Source organism: Podarcis melisellensis, assembly GCF_964234715.1.
Source record: "Podarcis melisellensis genome assembly, chromosome: 12".
NCBI classification, from domain to species: domain Eukaryota; kingdom Metazoa; phylum Chordata; class Lepidosauria; order Squamata; family Lacertidae; genus Podarcis; species Podarcis melisellensis.
Window position 1 is genome coordinate 60,921,045 of NC_138544.1, and position 17,249 is coordinate 60,938,293.

The 17,249-nt window shown below is 47.5% G+C and overlaps 2 protein-coding genes across 6 annotated transcripts in view; one reads left to right on the top strand and one right to left on the bottom strand.

Annotated features, from left to right (window-relative positions):
- The first annotated feature begins 948 nt into the window (after window positions 1–948).
- The window catches only part of LOC309381128 (vomeronasal type-2 receptor 26-like), a 65,296-nt gene continuing 48,995 nt past the window's right edge, over window positions 949–17,249 (top strand). The window contains exons 1-3 of one of the 3 annotated variants that reach the window (XR_014173299.1): window positions 949–1,621; window positions 2,452–2,644; window positions 4,751–4,805. Coding sequence is in view for 1 of the 3 variants with exons in the window: in XM_081931662.1 (XP_081787788.1) it covers window positions 2,627–2,644 (18 nt within the window). In the remaining 2 variants the exon portion in view is untranslated. Of the gene's footprint in view, window positions 1,622–2,451; window positions 2,645–4,750; window positions 4,806–17,249 lie in introns of those variants that run through there. The other 2 variants (XM_081931662.1, XM_081931663.1) reach the window with 2 other exon arrangements.
- Window positions 4,948–14,283, bottom strand: LOC309353179 (uncharacterized protein). Of its 3 annotated transcripts, XM_081882428.1 has the most exons (5): window positions 14,181–14,283; window positions 12,377–12,550; window positions 12,001–12,174; window positions 7,211–7,297; window positions 4,948–6,212 (listed from the first exon to the last, which is right to left on the bottom strand). In XM_081882428.1, exons 1-5 carry the CDS (start codon window positions 14,266–14,268, stop codon window positions 4,954–4,956), a joined length of 1,782 nt encoding a protein of 593 aa, XP_081738554.1. In that variant the 5' UTR covers window positions 14,269–14,283; the 3' UTR covers window positions 4,948–4,953. The 3 variants fall into 3 exon arrangements, with proteins under 3 accessions (XP_081738554.1, XP_081738555.1, XP_081738556.1); XM_081882429.1 differs by lacking the exon at window positions 7,211–7,297; XM_081882430.1 differs by lacking the exons at window positions 7,211–7,297; window positions 12,001–12,174.

Here is a 17,249-nt window from a genome sequence, read left to right on the forward strand (position 1 = left end):
AAACAGACACATGGTGCAATTTTGGTTTGATATATGATAACAGTGTGCAACTTAGGAAATATCTCAACATTCATTTATCATTTTCAATTGAAGAGATCAAAACAGGCAGCATGTGTACACTTAAAGATATAGAATGTATGTAATTGTTGTTGTTGTTTAGTCGTTTAGTCCAACTCTTTGTGACCCCATGGACCAGAGCACGCCAGGCACTTCTGTCTTCCACTGCCTCCCGCAGGTTGGTCAAACTCATGCTGGTAGCTTCGAGAACACTGTCCCACCATCTCGTCCTCTGTCGTCCCCTTCTCCTTGTGTCCTCCATCTTTCCCAACATTAGGGTCTTTCCCAGGAAGTCTTCTCTTCTCATGAGGTGGCCAAAATATTGGAGCCTCAGCTTCAGGATCTGGCCTTTCAGTGAGCACTCAGGGCTGATTTCCTTAAGAATGGAGAGGTTTGATCGTCTTGCAATCCATGGGACTCTCAAGAGTCTCCTCCAGCACCAGAATTCAAAAGCATCAATTCTTCGGCGATCAGCCTTCTTTATGGTCCAGCTCTCACTTCCATACATCACTACTGGGAAAACCATGGCTTTAACTATACGGACCTTTGTTGGCAAGGTGATGTCTCTGCTTTTTAAGATGCTGTCTAGGTTTGTCATTGCTTTTCTCCCAAGAAGCAGACGTCTTTTAATTTCGTGGCTGCTGTCACCATCTGCAGTGATCATGGAGCCCAAGAAAGTAAAATCTCTCACTGCCTCCATTTCTTCTTCCCCTTCTATTTGCCAGGAGGTGAGGGGACCAGTGGCCATGATCTTCATTTTTTTGATGTTGAGCTTTTGATTTTGTGCTCTCCTCTTTCACCCTCATTAAGAGGTTCTTTAATTCCTCCTCACTTTCTGTCATCAAGGTTGTGTCATCTGCATATCTGAGGTTGTTGGTATTTCTTCCGGCAATCTTAATTCCGGCTAGGGATTCATCCAGCCCAGCCTTTCGCATGATGAATTCTGCATATAAGTTAAATAAGCAGGGAGACAATGTGGCACCTTAAAGACTAATAAATGAATAGTTTATTATTGTTATTATATTCTATTTATATACCACCCTTTATCAAAAGATAACTCTGATGCTGGGAGTTCAGCAGTCACTCCTGCCAAATGGCAAGGAAAGCATTTGTTGAGAAACAAAATATGTAGCAGCGGAGAAAAAGAAAAAGAAGTGTAGCAAGACTGGAATGAGAAAAGAAGGAAGGAAGGAAACAGGAATTCACATTTTCTGGGACTTTTGGGGAGGTAATGGTGCACTAGGTATAATTATGCAGTGATTGAAGATAACCGGGATATATATCTTGGTTACCAAAACTCCCCTTTGAAATAAGGAAGTTCCAGGGTTAGACCAGAGCTTTCCAAACTTTCCAAGTTGGTGACACCCTTTGTAGACATGCATCATTTCGCAACACAGTAATTCAGTTTTACTAGCAAACCGGAGGTTAAACTAACCCCTTTCCAGCCCTGGGAGAAGCATGGGGAGCATTTGTGTGACACAACTTCACACTGCAAGCGACACACTAATGAGCAGCGACACACAGTTTGGAAAGCTCTGGGTTAGACTCTCGTGCTCGGAAAAAGGTATTTGTCACACCAAGAACAAATAGGTTTTTTGAGGGAAAGTTCCAATTAACAGGCTAAAACTGTGGCTATTGGGGAGTTGGGGCTATATGGGTGGTTGTGACCCCAAAGTGGTGAACACTAAAGGGATTTTAGTGGGGAGTCTGTTTCAGTGGGAGAGGAAGGACAAGGGCTGCCCTGTTAATATCTGAAGACTAATGGTATAGATTTCTCCCCTCATTCCCCTTCAACTTCAGGTAGAGAGGCCTGGAGGGCTGCATGTGCAAATTGGTACCCTATTTTGGCAATGCATAACCAGTCACATTACTTACATGGTTTGGTTATGTAAATAGGAAACTATTGTTATGAGTTGGTGGGTGCAAGACACCCTAAATTCTGGATCCAGCTAGTGTTAGAATTTAATTAAGGCTTGTGTTTTAAAACTGAATGCTAGACCCATGTGTGTATCTGAGCTGTGTACTAGATGCTTCTAACCCACTGGAATCAACATGTGTCAAAAGCTATTAAAGCCCAGCTGGTGCTTCCTGTGATGTGTCAAAAGCTAATTAAGTCTGGGGGTAATGGGGGATTATTCAGAAGGGTGCTGGGAATGGGTGAACCTTCCCCACCCTCTCCCTATATATAAGGGTCTGGTGACTTCTGTTTCAGTCTATCTGAAGAAGTGTGCATGCACACGGAAGCTCATACCAAGAACAAACTTAGCTGGTCTATAAGGTGCTACTAGAAGTAATGTTTTATTATGTTTTACTATATGTTGGAAGCTGCCGAAAGTGGCAATCCAGTCAGTTGGGAGCAGTATAAATAGTAAACTTCTTCTTCTTCTTGAATAGGACATCCCTATTGTCATCAGAGAAATTCTGAAGGGTGTGTAACATTTCCGCGAAGAAAGCTGAAGGCTTTTCCAAAGAGAAACCATTCCTTGTAATATGCGAAATCCCCGCCCACATCCAGTTTCACCCGCCTGTGCAGTTTCTTTTGCATTCTTTCAAAACCTGCCAAACTTGAATGAAGAGTCTATTTCCCGTAAGTCACTTTTGCATGTGTTCGTTCCTAAGTCCTTTCTGCCCTGTTGCCTCATTTGAATTTAAAAAATCCCCCAAGTATTCATATTTAAATATATTTCTGAACATTTTTTAAAATAAAATTTTATTAGGAATTGCAACATAACATTTTATCAATAAAACATATCAACCTTAATTTCCCCCATTATTTTCCCCCTCCCCCCTCTCCAGAAAAGAACCCATCCCCCCTCCCCCCCGGACTTCCCTCAGCTCCCCTCTCTGGTTTTCCCATACTTAGAATTCTCTGCATATTGTAAAATTGTAAAGATTTCAGCCGCCTTCCTGCCATGATGGCTTGGCCTCCGCAGGGCAGCCTCTCTCCTCGCCATGTTGCCCCGCAGAGGAGGCTTCTCCATTGGGAGCGGCCAGGCAAGCGGCCTCAGAAGAGGAAGCCATTTTGGAGAAGAACCGAGCTTGGCTGTTGTCTGCTGAGGGTCTCCTGCCTTTCTCCCAAGGCTTCCTGGGGGCTGCAATGGCCAGAGGAAGAGACAGTCGCCCCCCCAGCCTGAATCCCCTGCAGGGCCTTGGAGGAACCTTGGGGTGCAGAAGGGGGAACCCGAAATGGAGCTCAGGTGGGGAAAGGAACATGATATGGCACTTTCCAGATGAGTCTAGGAATCGCTCCCCAGGGACCGATCCGCCCTGGCTTCCTCCTTGGAGGTCCCTTCAGGAGAAGGGGTCCCAGGTCTCCATGGGGGAAGCGTCCCTGAGTCCTGCGTTCGAGGCCAAGGCTTTCGCCTTTCAGGCTCCGGCCACCTCCATGGTGTTTCTTTGAGCTGTAGAAATGGGATCACAGGTAGACATTCCCAAGATGAATAAGGATCCTTTGAAAAGATGGGCTCTGCTTTGGAATACACCCCCCCAACCATCTGTAAACTGAACTTCATGGTAAGAAAATAATCTGTTTTAAAATGTATTGCCAATTCATTTTTTGAATGTTTTAAAGAGTTGTTTCTACCAGTAATTTTAAATCACTTTCAGATTTATTTATTTTTAAACCCAGTCATGTATATGTAGGAGAAATTCAAAAAAAGGTTGCTAGACTGGAGGTTACCCACAAAGAAACCCAAAAGAAAAGGAGGAAGTCTCCAAGTGGAAAGATAGGCTTTTATTGAAATACAAAGGTCACGCTGAGGTAGAAAGATAAATCTGAGAGCTCTGTGGGATGGTTTCTCTTTCTTTCAGGTCTGCTAAGTTTCCTGAATTTTTCAGTAACAAAGCTGAAAAACCTTTAGTCGAAAGTTCTTCTTTTACCAATTAACTTTGCCTCTGCGTGATTTATTGGGAACCAGATGCATCCACTCCAAAGAAGCTTCTGCAGCTCTGCTCTCCATCCAGACATGGAGCGCCTTCGCACTGAAGACCCAGAAAAAGAGACGGAGGGGAATGCGAGGGTCATAAGCCAGGAGTCGTTGGGAAGGAGTCGCTGGGAGAGGCAGAAGGTTGTGTTGAGCAGGCGAGGGAAGAACAGGAGGAGAAAGAAAGAGCCCCATGGAAAGACGAGGTTGGGCTGAGCTGGTGCGGGAATGATTGGCAGAGAAAAATGTACAGCCAGCAAAAGGGGATGCAATGCAGCTCCTGAAACTGTTGGCGCAAGTTATGGTCTCGTTCGATGAAAGGGAATGAAGATGCCTTCTTCCCCATCCCCAGTGGATGTCCAAAGATTAGGAAAAGAGGAAGCAGGATTGGATGAACATTAAGAGAGACCATAATTTTGGATTGTGACTTGGCTGAGATTTGTTGTAACAGTTTTAATAAGGCTTTATAAAAACTGGACCTAGAAGCTGGAGAAATACTAATTTGGATTATGAGACTATCATTATAAGAGTCATATTGCACTGTCTGTGTTGTTAGGATTTGAAGGTTTGGCTAGGGAGGGAAATGTAGGGAAAGGGTCATCTTGCTGAAGAGGAGGGGAAAGGCTGGATACCAAGTACAGCTGGGTTTATTCTGGAGTGCATATTCTGAATAATTGTTGCAACAGATGATTTTCAGACAGGGAGATGGGAGTTTCCTTTTCGTATTCTTTTGTAATTTTTATATTAAGATTCTTTTATTTTGAATTAAGGACACACATAGGAAGAGGAGAGTTGGAGGTGGGAGGGACCTGCAAGGAACGCAGGGAAGGAAGGATCTCTCAGGGTGGGAGATGGGGAGAAGAGGGGGGGCACCCAGGGGAGAGCTGGGGAGCTTGCCTTCCTATGTGTTGATGAATCATACGATACAAATATGATAAAGGGTATTTTTAGTTATTCTCCCCCCTTCTCTTTTCTATACAATTGTGTTTTGTGAGGGTTGTTTAATAATTTTTGCTATATTATTTTTCTTTTTTGGTTTTCCTTCTGTATGAATTCTTTGATGGGAAGTGAGACAATCTTTCCGACTGAAGCTCTTTCCACATTCCAAGCAATGATATGGTTTCTCCCCTGTATGAATTCTTTGATGGGAAGTGAGACTGTGACTGTGTTTGAATCTCTTTCCACATTCCAAGCAATGATATGGTTTCTCCCCTGTATGAATTCTTTGATGGGAAGTGAGATCACTACTCTGACGAAAGCTCTTCCCACATTCAAAGCACTGATAGGGTTTCTCCCCTGTATGAATTCTTTGATGGGAAGTGAGATCACTACGCTGACGAAAGCTCTTCCCACATTCAAAGCACTGATAGGGTTTCTCCCCTGTATGAATTCTTTGATGGGAAGTGAGATTCTGACTGTGTTTGAAGCTCTTTCCACATTCCAAGCACTGAAAGGATTTCTCCCCTGCATGAATTCTTTGATGGGAAGTGAGACTATCTTTCCGACTGAAGCTCTTTCCACATTGGAAGCACTGATAGGGTTTCTCCCCTGTATGAATTCTTTGATGGGAAGTGAGATGTGAGCTGTGATTGAAGCTCTTCCCACATTCCACGCACTGATATGGTTTCCCCCCTGTATGAATTTTTTGGTGGGAAAGAAGATGGGCTTTCTGACCAAAGTTCTTCCCACATTGGAAGCACTGATAGGGTTTCTCCCCAGTATGAATTCTTTGATGGGAAGTGAGATGGCCGCTTTGACTGAAGCTCTTCCCACATTCAAAGCACTGATAGGGTTTCTCCCCTGTATGAATTCTTTGATGGGAAGTGAGATTCTGACTGTGTTTGAAGCTCTTTCCACATTGCAAGCACTGAAAGGATTTCTCCCCTGCATGAATTCTTTGATGGGAAGTGAGACTATCTTTCCGACTGAAGCTCTTTCCACATTCGAAGCACTGATAGGGTTTCTCCCCCGAATGAATTCTTTGATGGGAAGTGAGATGATCCTTTCGACTGAAGCTCTTTCCACATTCTCTGCACTGATACAATTTCTCTCCACTGTGAGTTCTTTCATGTGAAGTGAGGCTATTACTCTGAATGAAGCTGTTTCCTTGATGGGAGGTGGACTGGGAGCTCTGACAGACGTTCTTTCCACACTCTGAATATTTATTTGACTTCTCCGCTATGTGGATTCTCTTGTGGTCCCCCTTGTTCTTCCCTTCCAATTCATCAACATCTGCAATGAAGAGAGAAGCTAATTAGAGCCTCAGGAAGAGATGAAGCTCCACATTATTGAACAAAGTTAATGAATGTTTGTGATAGAGGAAAAACTGAAGAGTTTGATGTGGGGCCTTACTATACTTTTCACTGCCTTTGTTGGCTGGTATTTACTGACATATTGCTGGTTTTTATCTGGGATAAATTTTGTTTGGCTCAATCCTGGAATCCACTCCATCTCCAAGGTCAGTCATCTCTTTGGTTAATCAAAGGCAAACAGAAGGAAAAACCACAAACCTGACAGAATTTAATTCAACTTCCCTTAAAGCTCTGAGGCCGACATTTAAAAAGACCAGGGAGGTTCAGACAAGCCTGGTCATTGCTTAAAAAGGAATGACTAGACAAAGAAAATTCAGAGAGGAAAGAGTTGATATCTGTCAGGGAACTGCCATCAGTGCCGGAGGGAGAGAGCAAAAGCTAGAGGGATTCCAGAGGGCGTCCAGGGATCGGAAGGAGCAGCCCATCTTCTGGGGAAGAGAATCAGCATAGCACCAGTGGAGAAGGGGGGCAGATGGGGGAAGTGGCGAGGCTCCTTGCCTGGGACCAGCGGGGAGAGTAGGGGTCCTCCGCTGCCCACGCCCTGCTTGCGCAGAAGGCTTTCGCGCAGAGAGAGTAGGAGGAGACTAGGCGTCAAAGAGCTTCTTTGCTGGAAGAAGTTTAAGAAACGCCCACTGACGGATTCTGCCAGCGATTGAGTCAGCCATGGGTGAGTGGCTGTCCGGACAGATGAGGTTCACTTAGGCAACCCAGCCAGGTGTTTGCACCCAGCTGGGGAGATAAGCACTGGCTTACGCACGAGCAACCCCTAGAACCATTACAATATCCCTCCATTCAGGGCTCACGGCGGGGATGTTAGCATCTCAGATGCTGTTGGTCTCCATCCAAATAGTGGAGGTTCATCACAGAGATATGTATGGAGTTTCAAAACTGATCTTATGACCCAATAGGGAGTTTTACCGAGAGAGTCCATGATCCCACAATTCTTCTCCTTGACTTCCTTATGCAGAACTCTTTGGTCAGGATCCAGCAACGTCCACGCCTTGTCTATAAAACAAACAGCAACATCTTCACCTGCACTTGCCCCCATCAGCAGTTACCTCAATCTGGTTGGTCCAAATTTAAATTTATACGTAAATTACCTTCTTCACTTTGAACCCCCCTCCCATGTTCACGATGAGACCAGGGAAAATGACTATTACTCACACATAATCTAAGCACAACAGCCACAAGAGCTCCTGACTAGGCATTCGGCGATGTGATGTTCAATGTTCTCTGTTCTCTCCTGTTTCCCCTTTTTTGTTTCCGTTTAAACCATTACATGAACCCAAAACTCATACACTGACTACTAAAGATGAACCACATATTATATAGATCAGGCATGTCCAACTTGAAGTCGGCTGTGATCTACGATCCAATATAAAAACTGGCAGTGATCTACCACCCAGGGATGGGTGTAGGGGAGGTGGGGGCTTCTTCTCCTGAGGGGGCGGGGGGCACTCAGACTGCTTCCCCTGACATGCCAGGCATGCGCAGCGGCAAAACATCCCCCCCTGTGAGAGGAGCTTGGCGGTTGCTTCCCTGGCTGGGCCCACACGTGGTGTTGCTGCAACAGCCCCTCAGGCACATCTCCAGCAGAGGGGAGGCCGCAATCTATGAACATTCATCCCACGACCAATGGATCGATCACTATCGACGTGTTGGAATCATAGAATCATAGAGTTGGAAGAGACCACAAGGGCCATCGAGTCCAACCCCTTGCCAAGCAGGAAACACCATCAGAGCACTCCTGACATATGGTTGTCAAGCCTCTGCTTAAAGACCTCCAAAGAAGGGGACTCCACCACACTCCTTGGCAGCAAATTCCACTGTCGAACAGCTCTTACTGTCAGGAAGTTCTTCCTAATGTTTAGGTGGAATCTTCTTTCTTGTAGTTTGGATCCATTGCTCCGTGTCCGTACTGTGTCCGCTTCTCTGGAGCAGCAGAAAACAACCTTTCTCCCTCCTCTATGTGACACCCTTTTATATATTTGAACATGGCTATCATATCACCCCTTAACCTCCTCTTCTCCAGGATAAACATGCCCAGCTCCCTTAGCCATTCCTCATAAGGCATCACTTCCAGGCCTTTGACCATTTTGGTTGCCCTCCTCTGGACACGTTCCAGTTTGTCAGTGTCTTTCTTGAACTGTGGTGCCCAGAACTGGACACAGTACTCCAGGTGAGGTCTGACCAGAACAGAATACAGTGGCACTATTACTTCCCTTGATCTAGATGCTATACTCCTATTGATGCAGCCCAGAATTGCATTGGCTTTTTTAGCTGCCGCATCACACTGTTGGCTCATGTCAAGTTTGTGGTCAACCAAGACTCCTAGATCCTTTTCACATGTACTGCTCTCAAGCCAGGTGTCACCCATCTTGTATTTGTGCCTCTCATTTTTTTTTTGCCCAAGTGCAATACTTTACATTTCTCCCTATTAAAATTCATCTTGTTTGTTTTGGCCCAGTTCTCTAATCTGTCAAGGTCGTTTTGAAGTGTGATCCTGTCCTCTGGGGTGTTAGCCACCCCTCCCAGTTTAGTGTCATCTGCAAATTTGATCAGGATGCCCTTGAGTCCATCATCCAAGTCGTTGATAAAGATGTTGAATAAGACCGGGCCCAAGACAGAACCCTGTGGCACCCCACTAGTCACTCTTCTCCAGGATGAAGAGGAACCATTGATGAGCACCCTTTGGGTTTGGTCAGTCAGCCAGTTACAAATCCACTGAGTGGTAGCATAGTCAAGACTGCATTTTACCAGCTTCTTTACAAGAATATCATGGGGCACCTTGTCAAATACCTTGCTGAAATCAAGGTAGGCTACATCCACTGCGTTCCCTTCATCTACCAGGCTTGTAATTCTGTCAAAAAACGAGATCAGGTTCGTCTGACATGACTTATTTTTCAGAAATCCATGCTGACTATTGGTGATCACAGCATTCCTTGGACATGCCTCTTATAGATATTCCTGCAAATTTATTCTGCTATTTTTGAGATATACAAATGACATGAGAAGACACAGTCTACATATTTGTATCATTTATTATTGCTATGATCTTTGTTTTTAAAAGCAATAAAAAGTTATTCCAAATATCCATAGAAACAACATGAAAGACAATTGGCTAACATATAGGGAACTCGAGGAGGAGATAAATTATCGCCAGAAAGTGAAAAAATTTGAAGAATTTAAACAGAGTGGGGTGATATATAAAAGGATGTCAAATATATAAAAGGATGTCACATAAAGGAGGGAGAAATGTTGTTTTCTGCTGCTCCAGAGAAGCGGACACGGAGCAATGGATCCAAACTACAAGAAAGAAGATTCCACCTAAACATTAGGAAGAACTTCCTGACAGTAAAAGCTGTTCGACAGTGGAATTTGCTGCCAAGGAGTGTGGTGGAGTCTCCTTCTTTGGAGGTCTTTAAGCAGAGGCTTGACAACCATATGTCAGGAGTGCTCTGATGGTGTTTCCTGCTTGGCAGGGGATTGGACTCGATGGCCCTTGTGGTCTCTTCCAACTCTATGATTGTATGATTCTATGAATTGGCTAGTATATTACCATCTAACAGCAACGTTTGAGAAGGATAAAAAGTCAAAGGGTTTTGATAAAAAAAAAATCGGTATAGGAAATGGAAATATTATACAATAATCAAAAGACTATATCAAAAATCTACAAATTGTTACAGAACGGACAACCAGAAAAAGAAGAAAAGGGAAATGCCATCAAAAATTCGGAACAGGATCTAGGCCATACAATAGAATGCAAAGAATGGGGAAAATTATGGACAAAAAACAAACTTCACAGCATGTTATTTAATAAGAGAAAATTATATGAAAATGTATCATAGGTGGTACTTGGCACCAGAAAGGCTGGCCAAAATGAACAAAACACACAACAATAAGTGCTGGAGGTGTATGAAACAAAACGGAACCTTCTACCATATGTGGTGGACATGCCCGGAGATTAGGAAATTTGGGAATATGTCTGTCTTTTTTCTTATCTATCTACGTTTCTTTTATTTTTATTTTTATTTTATTTTCTTTCATTCTTTGTTTTGTGTTTTAATCTGTAAGACTTGAATTTGTTTCTTTTTTGTTTTGGTGTATTGTTATTATTTGTAAATAAAATTTAGGGTTTTTTTAAAAAAATATATTCCAAAAAAGAAAAGAAAAAGGCAACACATGGAGGCACCATTTGCAATCAATCTTGAAATAAGGATCAGGTTACTTTAAAGAGTCATGGCTTCTAGTGCTGCACAATGGATTTGTAAACAGTCAGACATTGGTAGGGCATTCAGATCAAGGTACTGGTTTTATTTTTTAAATAATAATAATTTCAATTTATATACTCCCCTATACCAGGTGGTCTCAGAGCGGTTCACAAACAAGATCACAGCATACAAAATCAAAGGAAAAGCAATACCCCCCCAAAGCCACATTTTAAAAGACTGTTGGTGTTGGATGTTTTAACCAAAGGCCTGGTTAAAGGGGAACATTCTTCCCTGGTGCCTAAAGGTGTATAATGAAGGCACCAGGCGAATTTCCCTGGGGAGAGCATTCCATAGATGGGGGGCCACTGCAGAGAAGGCCCCGCTCTCGTGTTGTCACCCTCTGGACCTCTTGAGGAGGAGGCACACAAAGAAGGGCCTCAGAAGATGATCTCAGGGTCCGGGTGGGTTCATATGGAAAGAGGCGGTCCTTGAGGTATTGCAGTCCTGAGCCATTTAAGGCTCTATAGGTCAAAGCCAGCACTTTGAATTGGGTCCAAAAACTAACTGGTAGCCAGTGCAGTTGGACCAGGATTGGTGTAAGCCTCTCAAACCGTCTTGCTCCGCTAAGCAACCTGGCCGCTGAATGCTGCACCAGCTGAAGTTTCTGAACCGTCTTCAGAGGCAGTTCTATGTATAATGCATTGCAGTAATCTAACCTTGAGGTTACCAGAGCATAGGGAACAGCAGTTAGGCTCTCCCTGTCCAGAGAGGGGCGGAGCTGGGCCACCAGGCAAAACTGATGGAAGGCACTCTGAGCCACCGAGGCCACCCGAGCCTCAAGCGACAGCAAAGGATCCAGGAGGACCCCCAGGCTACGAACCTCTCCTTCAGAGGAAGTGTAACCCCATCAGGAGCAGGTGACCTCCCAGCCATCTGGTCTTGTTGTTGTTGAGTCGTTTAGTCATGTCTGAAGACTGTCTTTGTGACCCCCTGGACCAGAGCCCGCCAGGCACTCCTGTCTTCCACTGCCTCCCGCAGTTTGGTCAAACTCATGCTGGTAGCTTCGAGAACACTGTCCCACCATCTCCTCCTCTGTCGTCCCCTTCTCCTTGTGCCCTCCATCTTTCCCAACATCAGGGTCTAGGGAACCCCTAACTAACAATGCCCCAGTCTTATCTGGACTGAGCTTCAGTTTGTTGGCTCTCATCCAGTCCATTACCAAGGCAGGACACTGGTCCGGCACTTCCATCCGGCTGCCTAGCTCCCCCCACCCCCCCAATCTGAGCAAGGCCAGATACCTCTCTGGCTCCATCCATCCATGTCCCCATCTAGCCTCAGAGGCCCTGCAGGGATTTTCTGGCTGGAGGGGAAGCTTCCCAATATGTTGGGGGCCCCATCCACAGCAAAATCCCTGCTTTATCTCATTTCTGGCCAGAGAGCTTCCCCTCTTCACCCTCCATCCCTCCAGGTCCCCATCTCCCCTCCCCCGGAACTCACCAGATCTCTTGGAGGTCCCTGGGAGGGAGCGCTCAGAAGTTGTGGGGAGCAATGCAGGAGACAACCTGACCAGGTCAACCGTCCACCTTCCCCCTTCCATCCTCACTAGGTTTGCAGAATCTGTCCCTTTCATCCTTCCCGAGGAGTCAAGGAGCCAAAATGAGCTGCAGGGTCCTGGGAGAGAGGAAGAAGCAAAGGGAGCCTCAGAGGCCCTGCAGGGATTTTCTGGCTGGAGGGGAAGCCTCCCAATATGTTGGGGGGCCCATCCACAGCTTCCACAGCAAAATCCCTGCTTTTTCTCATTTCTGGCCAGAGAGCTTCCCCTCTTCCACTCTCCATCCATCCAGGTCCCCATCTCCACTCCCCTGGGACTCACCAGATCTCTCGGAGGTCATTGGGAGGGAACGCTCAGAGGTTGTGGGGAGGAATGCGGGAGACAACCTGACCAGGTCAACCGTCCATCTCCCCCTTTCCATCCTCGCTAGCTCTGCAGGATCTGTCCCTTTCATCCTTCCTGAAGAGTCAAGGAGCCAAAAGAAGCTGCAGGGTTCTGGGAGAGGAAGAAGCAAAGGGAGCCTCAGAGGCCCTGCAGGGATTCTCCTGCCCTAGATATTTTCCTGCCCCTGGAGAAGCACAAATGGGGCAGCCCCTTCCCAACAGAAGCCCCATTTCTAAACCTCTTCAGTGGGTCTCATTACCTCTGGTTGCTCCTCATCCCACTTCCTAAGGCTGGCAGGGTCTGCACAGTAGTGACCTGAGAGTACATCTCCTTGAACTCAGTGGGGCTTTTGGACAGAGCTTGGTGCCAAAACCAGTCACCGTCCTGTCCCCAAGCCTGAAAACTGCAACCCCAGAGCATGGGCAGAAAACAGATGAGTAGCTATTACATGTAGGTGTCCCCTTGCTAGGTGCTTTGTATGCAGAGCCCAGTTCACACTCTTTGAGCTCTCTCATTGCAAGCCAGGCAGATATTGTGGCCCTATTTGCTTCTCGCATGGGGACCAAATCTTTGGGGAAGCTTTTCATCTCCAAATGGTAGGAAAGAGGGTTCAGTAACCTGCTGATGGTGGGGGAGCGTAGCTTTTTAGCCCGTAAATTCAGCTCACGGTGGTATATCTGGTGGGCTTGCATGAGCCTTTCTGTTCCTCCTTCCAACTTATCAGGCAGGAACGTCAGAGGTCAAATCTGGAGAGTATTTCATTCTGGGCTTCTTGTGGCAGAGCACAGGAGTCTAATCCATTCTTTTCAGTTCTGTCAATAAGGTCCTTCCCCAGATTCCTCAAGAGCAAGGACCCAGGGCTGTCTGAGTCAGGGGGTTCCTTGGGGTCCAGGCCAGCTGGCTAGTCAGGCTTGTCACCTGCAGAATCTTTGTCAACTAAAGCAGGATGGTCTGCCTTGGACTGAGGACTTTCTGGAGGTGTTGCTGAATGTGGAAGCAGAGGAGCAGGTGATGCCACATTTCGGAATAATCTTGAGACTAATACACCACTCCTTAGATATTGTCTGTGTTTATACACCATCTTCACAAGTCTCCAGCCTCAAATAATAATAATAATAATAATAATAATAATAATAATAATAATAATTTATTATTTATACCCCGCCCATCTGGCTGGGCCTCCCCAGCCACTCTGGGCGGCTTCCATAGAAACCAAAAATACAGTAAAATATCACACATTAAAAACTTCCCTGAACAGGGCTGCCTTAAGATGTCTTCTGAATGTCAGGTAGTTGTTTATCGCTTTGACATCTGCTGGAAGAGCGTTCCACAGGGCGGGCGCCACCACCAAGAAGGCCCTCTGCCTGGTTCCCTGTAGCTTTGCTTCTCACAGTGAGGGAACTGCCAGAAGGCCCTAGGAGCTGGACCTCAGCGTCCGGGCAGAATGATGGGGGTGGAGACGCTCCTTCAGGTATACTGGACCGAGGCCGTATGTGGTCCCCACCCTGGCATGGAAGCCATCCAAGTATAGATCTTCCACATGTCCTAAATCTGTTGGGTTCTTAAGAACACCAGGCATGTAGACCCTTTAACAACTACAGAGGTGAGCTTTATGCTCCTCCTGTGACAAGGTTTCCAAAGGCTTAGGGTAGCTTGATAGAGATGGCACCAATTTCCAATTCTTGTTTATCAAATCCCACAGACTCTCTGCCAGATTTTCCCCAGAAGGTTTTACAAGTACCTTTCAGGATGGTAAGACTTTGATTACCGTCTGCCAAAAAGGATTCAATGCGTTTTGTGTCCTCTGTTAGTAGTACAAGGCACCGCATGACTGATAAGCCCTCCTCATTGGTCCGAGAAGGTTGGGAGAAGGAGTCTTCTATCCTTGCTTAGCATTTCCTGAGGATAGATCTGAAATCTGCTTTCACATCAGTTCGTCTATCGTTTAGTCCGAATAGGGGAGAGACGGGTGTTGTTGCATCGGGGGACACAGGAAGGGGTCCGCTTGGGCTGCTGCAGATGCAGACGGGCTTGTCTTCTCCCTGCCCCCCCCCTCCACGTGGGGATCTTCCCCTCTGGCTGCAGCCTCTCTTGTCCTCCCTCTGAAGGGGGTTTCTTTGCCTGCCCGCTTTTCCTTGACCCCAAGCCCCCTCCCCAACCGAGCTGCAGACTCTGGCTTGGCCAGAGGACGAGGGAGGAGCCTCCGCCCCCGACTTGCGGGTCTCCCCCCCCCCCGGCATGATCTGAGCAGGGACCCCCCGCCCCCCCGGGACCCCCTTCTCCCCACGGCACCCTCGGGGGGCGGAGAGAGGAGACTCACCCGAGTCCAGGAGGGGCTTCTGCAACGGAGAGAGAAGCAAGCAGGAAGGGACGGGGGGGGGGGCGTTAGCCACGGAGGACCTCCGCTTCCCCTTCACTTCCTGTCCTCTCTCGGAATCCAGCTCTGCTCCCTTTAACCCTTGCCAAGCCGAGAGCCCGAGCCCGCCCCTCCTGCTTCTGCCCCACGGAGCCCCCCTCTCACCCACACGGGCATTCTGCCACATACGTTTGGAAACAGCTCCATATTGTGAAACTTTAGAGATTCCTAAGAAGTCCCAATGGCATTCAGGACCCAGGGAAGGGGGGCTTCAGCGGAGGGGTCAGTGAGCCCCCCAGAACCCCCAGCTGTCTCTTGGACCCGCCGGCAGCTCCGGTTCTACCTGAGACCACACCTTTTTTCTGACCGATCTCTGAAGTCTTGAGGAAATGTCTCTGGAAATGTCTTGGGGGAAACCCTCCTCCCCTAATCCCAGAGGGGACCAGCAGGGAGGGGGGCGAAGGGGAGAGGCTCCATGGGGGGGGGGGAGAGCGGAGGCTGCACCTGCTCCTGTCTTGCAGGAGAGTCAGCAAGAGAGCAGAAGGTGGGGTCAGGCTGGGAGAGAACAAGGGCCATCTAGTCCCACCCCTGTGATGGAGCTGAGCCTGGTCTGCTCTGTCTGGCAGAAGCTTCTTTCCAGAGGGATTCTGGCAGCAGGGGACTTTCCTTGCCAGCCAAGAGACGCCCCCAGGGATGGGTTCCTGTCTTTGGAGAGCAAAGTGGGGGAGCAGACCCCCGGCTAGGAAGTACCCCCATGGCTCTGCTTGCCTGCGCACCACCCACCCCCACCTGCTCCTTGGTCCCTGGAGACAGGGCACCCCTCCCGCTGCCCTGGCCCTGCGCTGGAGAGGCTGGTCGGAGGGGCTCCTTTTGGGTCTGGGCTGCGGGCAAAGTTGCTCTGGAAGGAGGACAGCCCTGGCAGGAGCGTGGGGCTCTCGGAGAGGCCACTCTGATGCTCCGGCTGCCCGGCCTTCTCGGGTGGCGCCATGGAAGCCATCCAAGTATAGCTCTTCCACATGTCCTAAATCTGTTGTGTTCTTAAGAACACCAGGCATGTAGACCCTTTAACAACTCCAGCCGTGAGCTTTATGCTCCTCTTGTGACAAGATTTCCAAAGGCACTCCAGGTCAACACCATGTTGTTGTTGTTTAGTCGTTGAGCCTCTTTGTGACCCCCTGGACCAGAGCACACCAGGCACTCCTGTCTTCCTCTGCCTCCCGCAGCTTGGTCAAACTCATGCTGGTAGCTTCGAGAACACTGTCCCACCATCTCGTCCTCTGTCGTCCCCTTCTCCTTGTGCCCTCCATCTTTCCCAACACCAAGGTCTTTTCCAGGGAATCTTCTCTTCTCATGAGGTGGCCAAAGTCTTGGAGCCTCAGCTTCAGGTTCTGTCCTTCCAGTGAGCACTCAGGGCTGATTTCCTTCAGAATGGATCGGTTTGATCTTCTTGCAGTCCTGGGACTCTCAAGAGTCTCCTCCAGCACCATAATTCAAAAGCATCAATTCTTCGGTGCTCAGCCTTCTTTATGGTCCAGCTCTCACTTCCATACATCATGTTACCGGACAAATCCGAGGGCTCCCTTGGACAAACAGAGACACCAACCAGAGCAAGTCAGAGCAAAACAGCAGCCAGTAGGCTTGGTCTTTATTAGAAGAAAGACTGTCGCGACAGGGCTCCCACCGCCCACGAGGTGAAGCAAAATGGAAGCCCCGAACAAAAGAAGACCCTAACTTTTATTAGTTACTAATCCCCAAACTACACCCCCAGAATTACATCACATCTACATCATGATTACATTAAAATTAGGAGGAGTCGAGGAGGGGCTACACAGGTAATCCGAGTGTCCTGACACCTGGCCGGAGCCTCCTGCCTCCTCCCCACATGAGTCAATTTCAAGAACAAAAGGAGAAGGGTGAAGTTTCCTGCCCCCTGAGGGGAATCCGGTCAGTGTCCTTTGTACAAGTCTGGGTGGAATACACTAAAAGGTGCAGCTTGATTGTGTTCTTGATAGTCTCCTGTCTGGACTCATCACGATGGCTATCAAGGTAATCACGCCAGCCGGGGGGGAATCGCTGTGTACGTGACTGCTCGGTCAGGAGATTATGGTTACCCAGCGTCATGTCACCCCCCTTTGGTAGTCCTTTGGATATGTAGTAAAATAAAAGTGGTCCGATAAAAATCCGTCGTACGGTTGATTTTTAACGAATATAAAACGGCGAATACTTTGAAGTTCAAACCAACCCCAAGTTCAGGAAACAATGTAGCAAGCTCTTGATTGGATTAGTCACGGTTGAGTGAATTCGGAAACGTTGTATCAGTGAGCTGTCAAACAGGGACACACCGAATGGCGGCTGCAGTACCAGCGCAGTCGCCACCAGGGGCGCTGTTCGCTAATGCTCATTGGTTGAAGCGGCTGTCGAGTGATCCAGAGTTCAGTCGCCAGGTCTACCCAC

What these genes read in the sequence shown, in the direction of transcription:
- LOC309353179 (XM_081882428.1), bottom strand. Translation starts at nt 14,268, where the DNA reads ATGCGGTGCCTTGTACTACTAACAGAGGACACAAAACGCATTGAATCC. An exon ending in AAGTCTTACCATCCTGAAAG is followed by an intron (nt 12,551 to 14,180) that starts GTACTTGTAAAA and finishes TTCCTCTCCCAG; the next exon opens with AACCCTGCAGCTTCTTTTGG. An exon ending in AATGACCTCCGAGAGATCTG is followed by an intron (nt 12,175 to 12,376) that starts GTGAGTCCCAGG and finishes CCTCTCTCCCAG; the next exon opens with GACCCTGCAGCTCATTTTGG.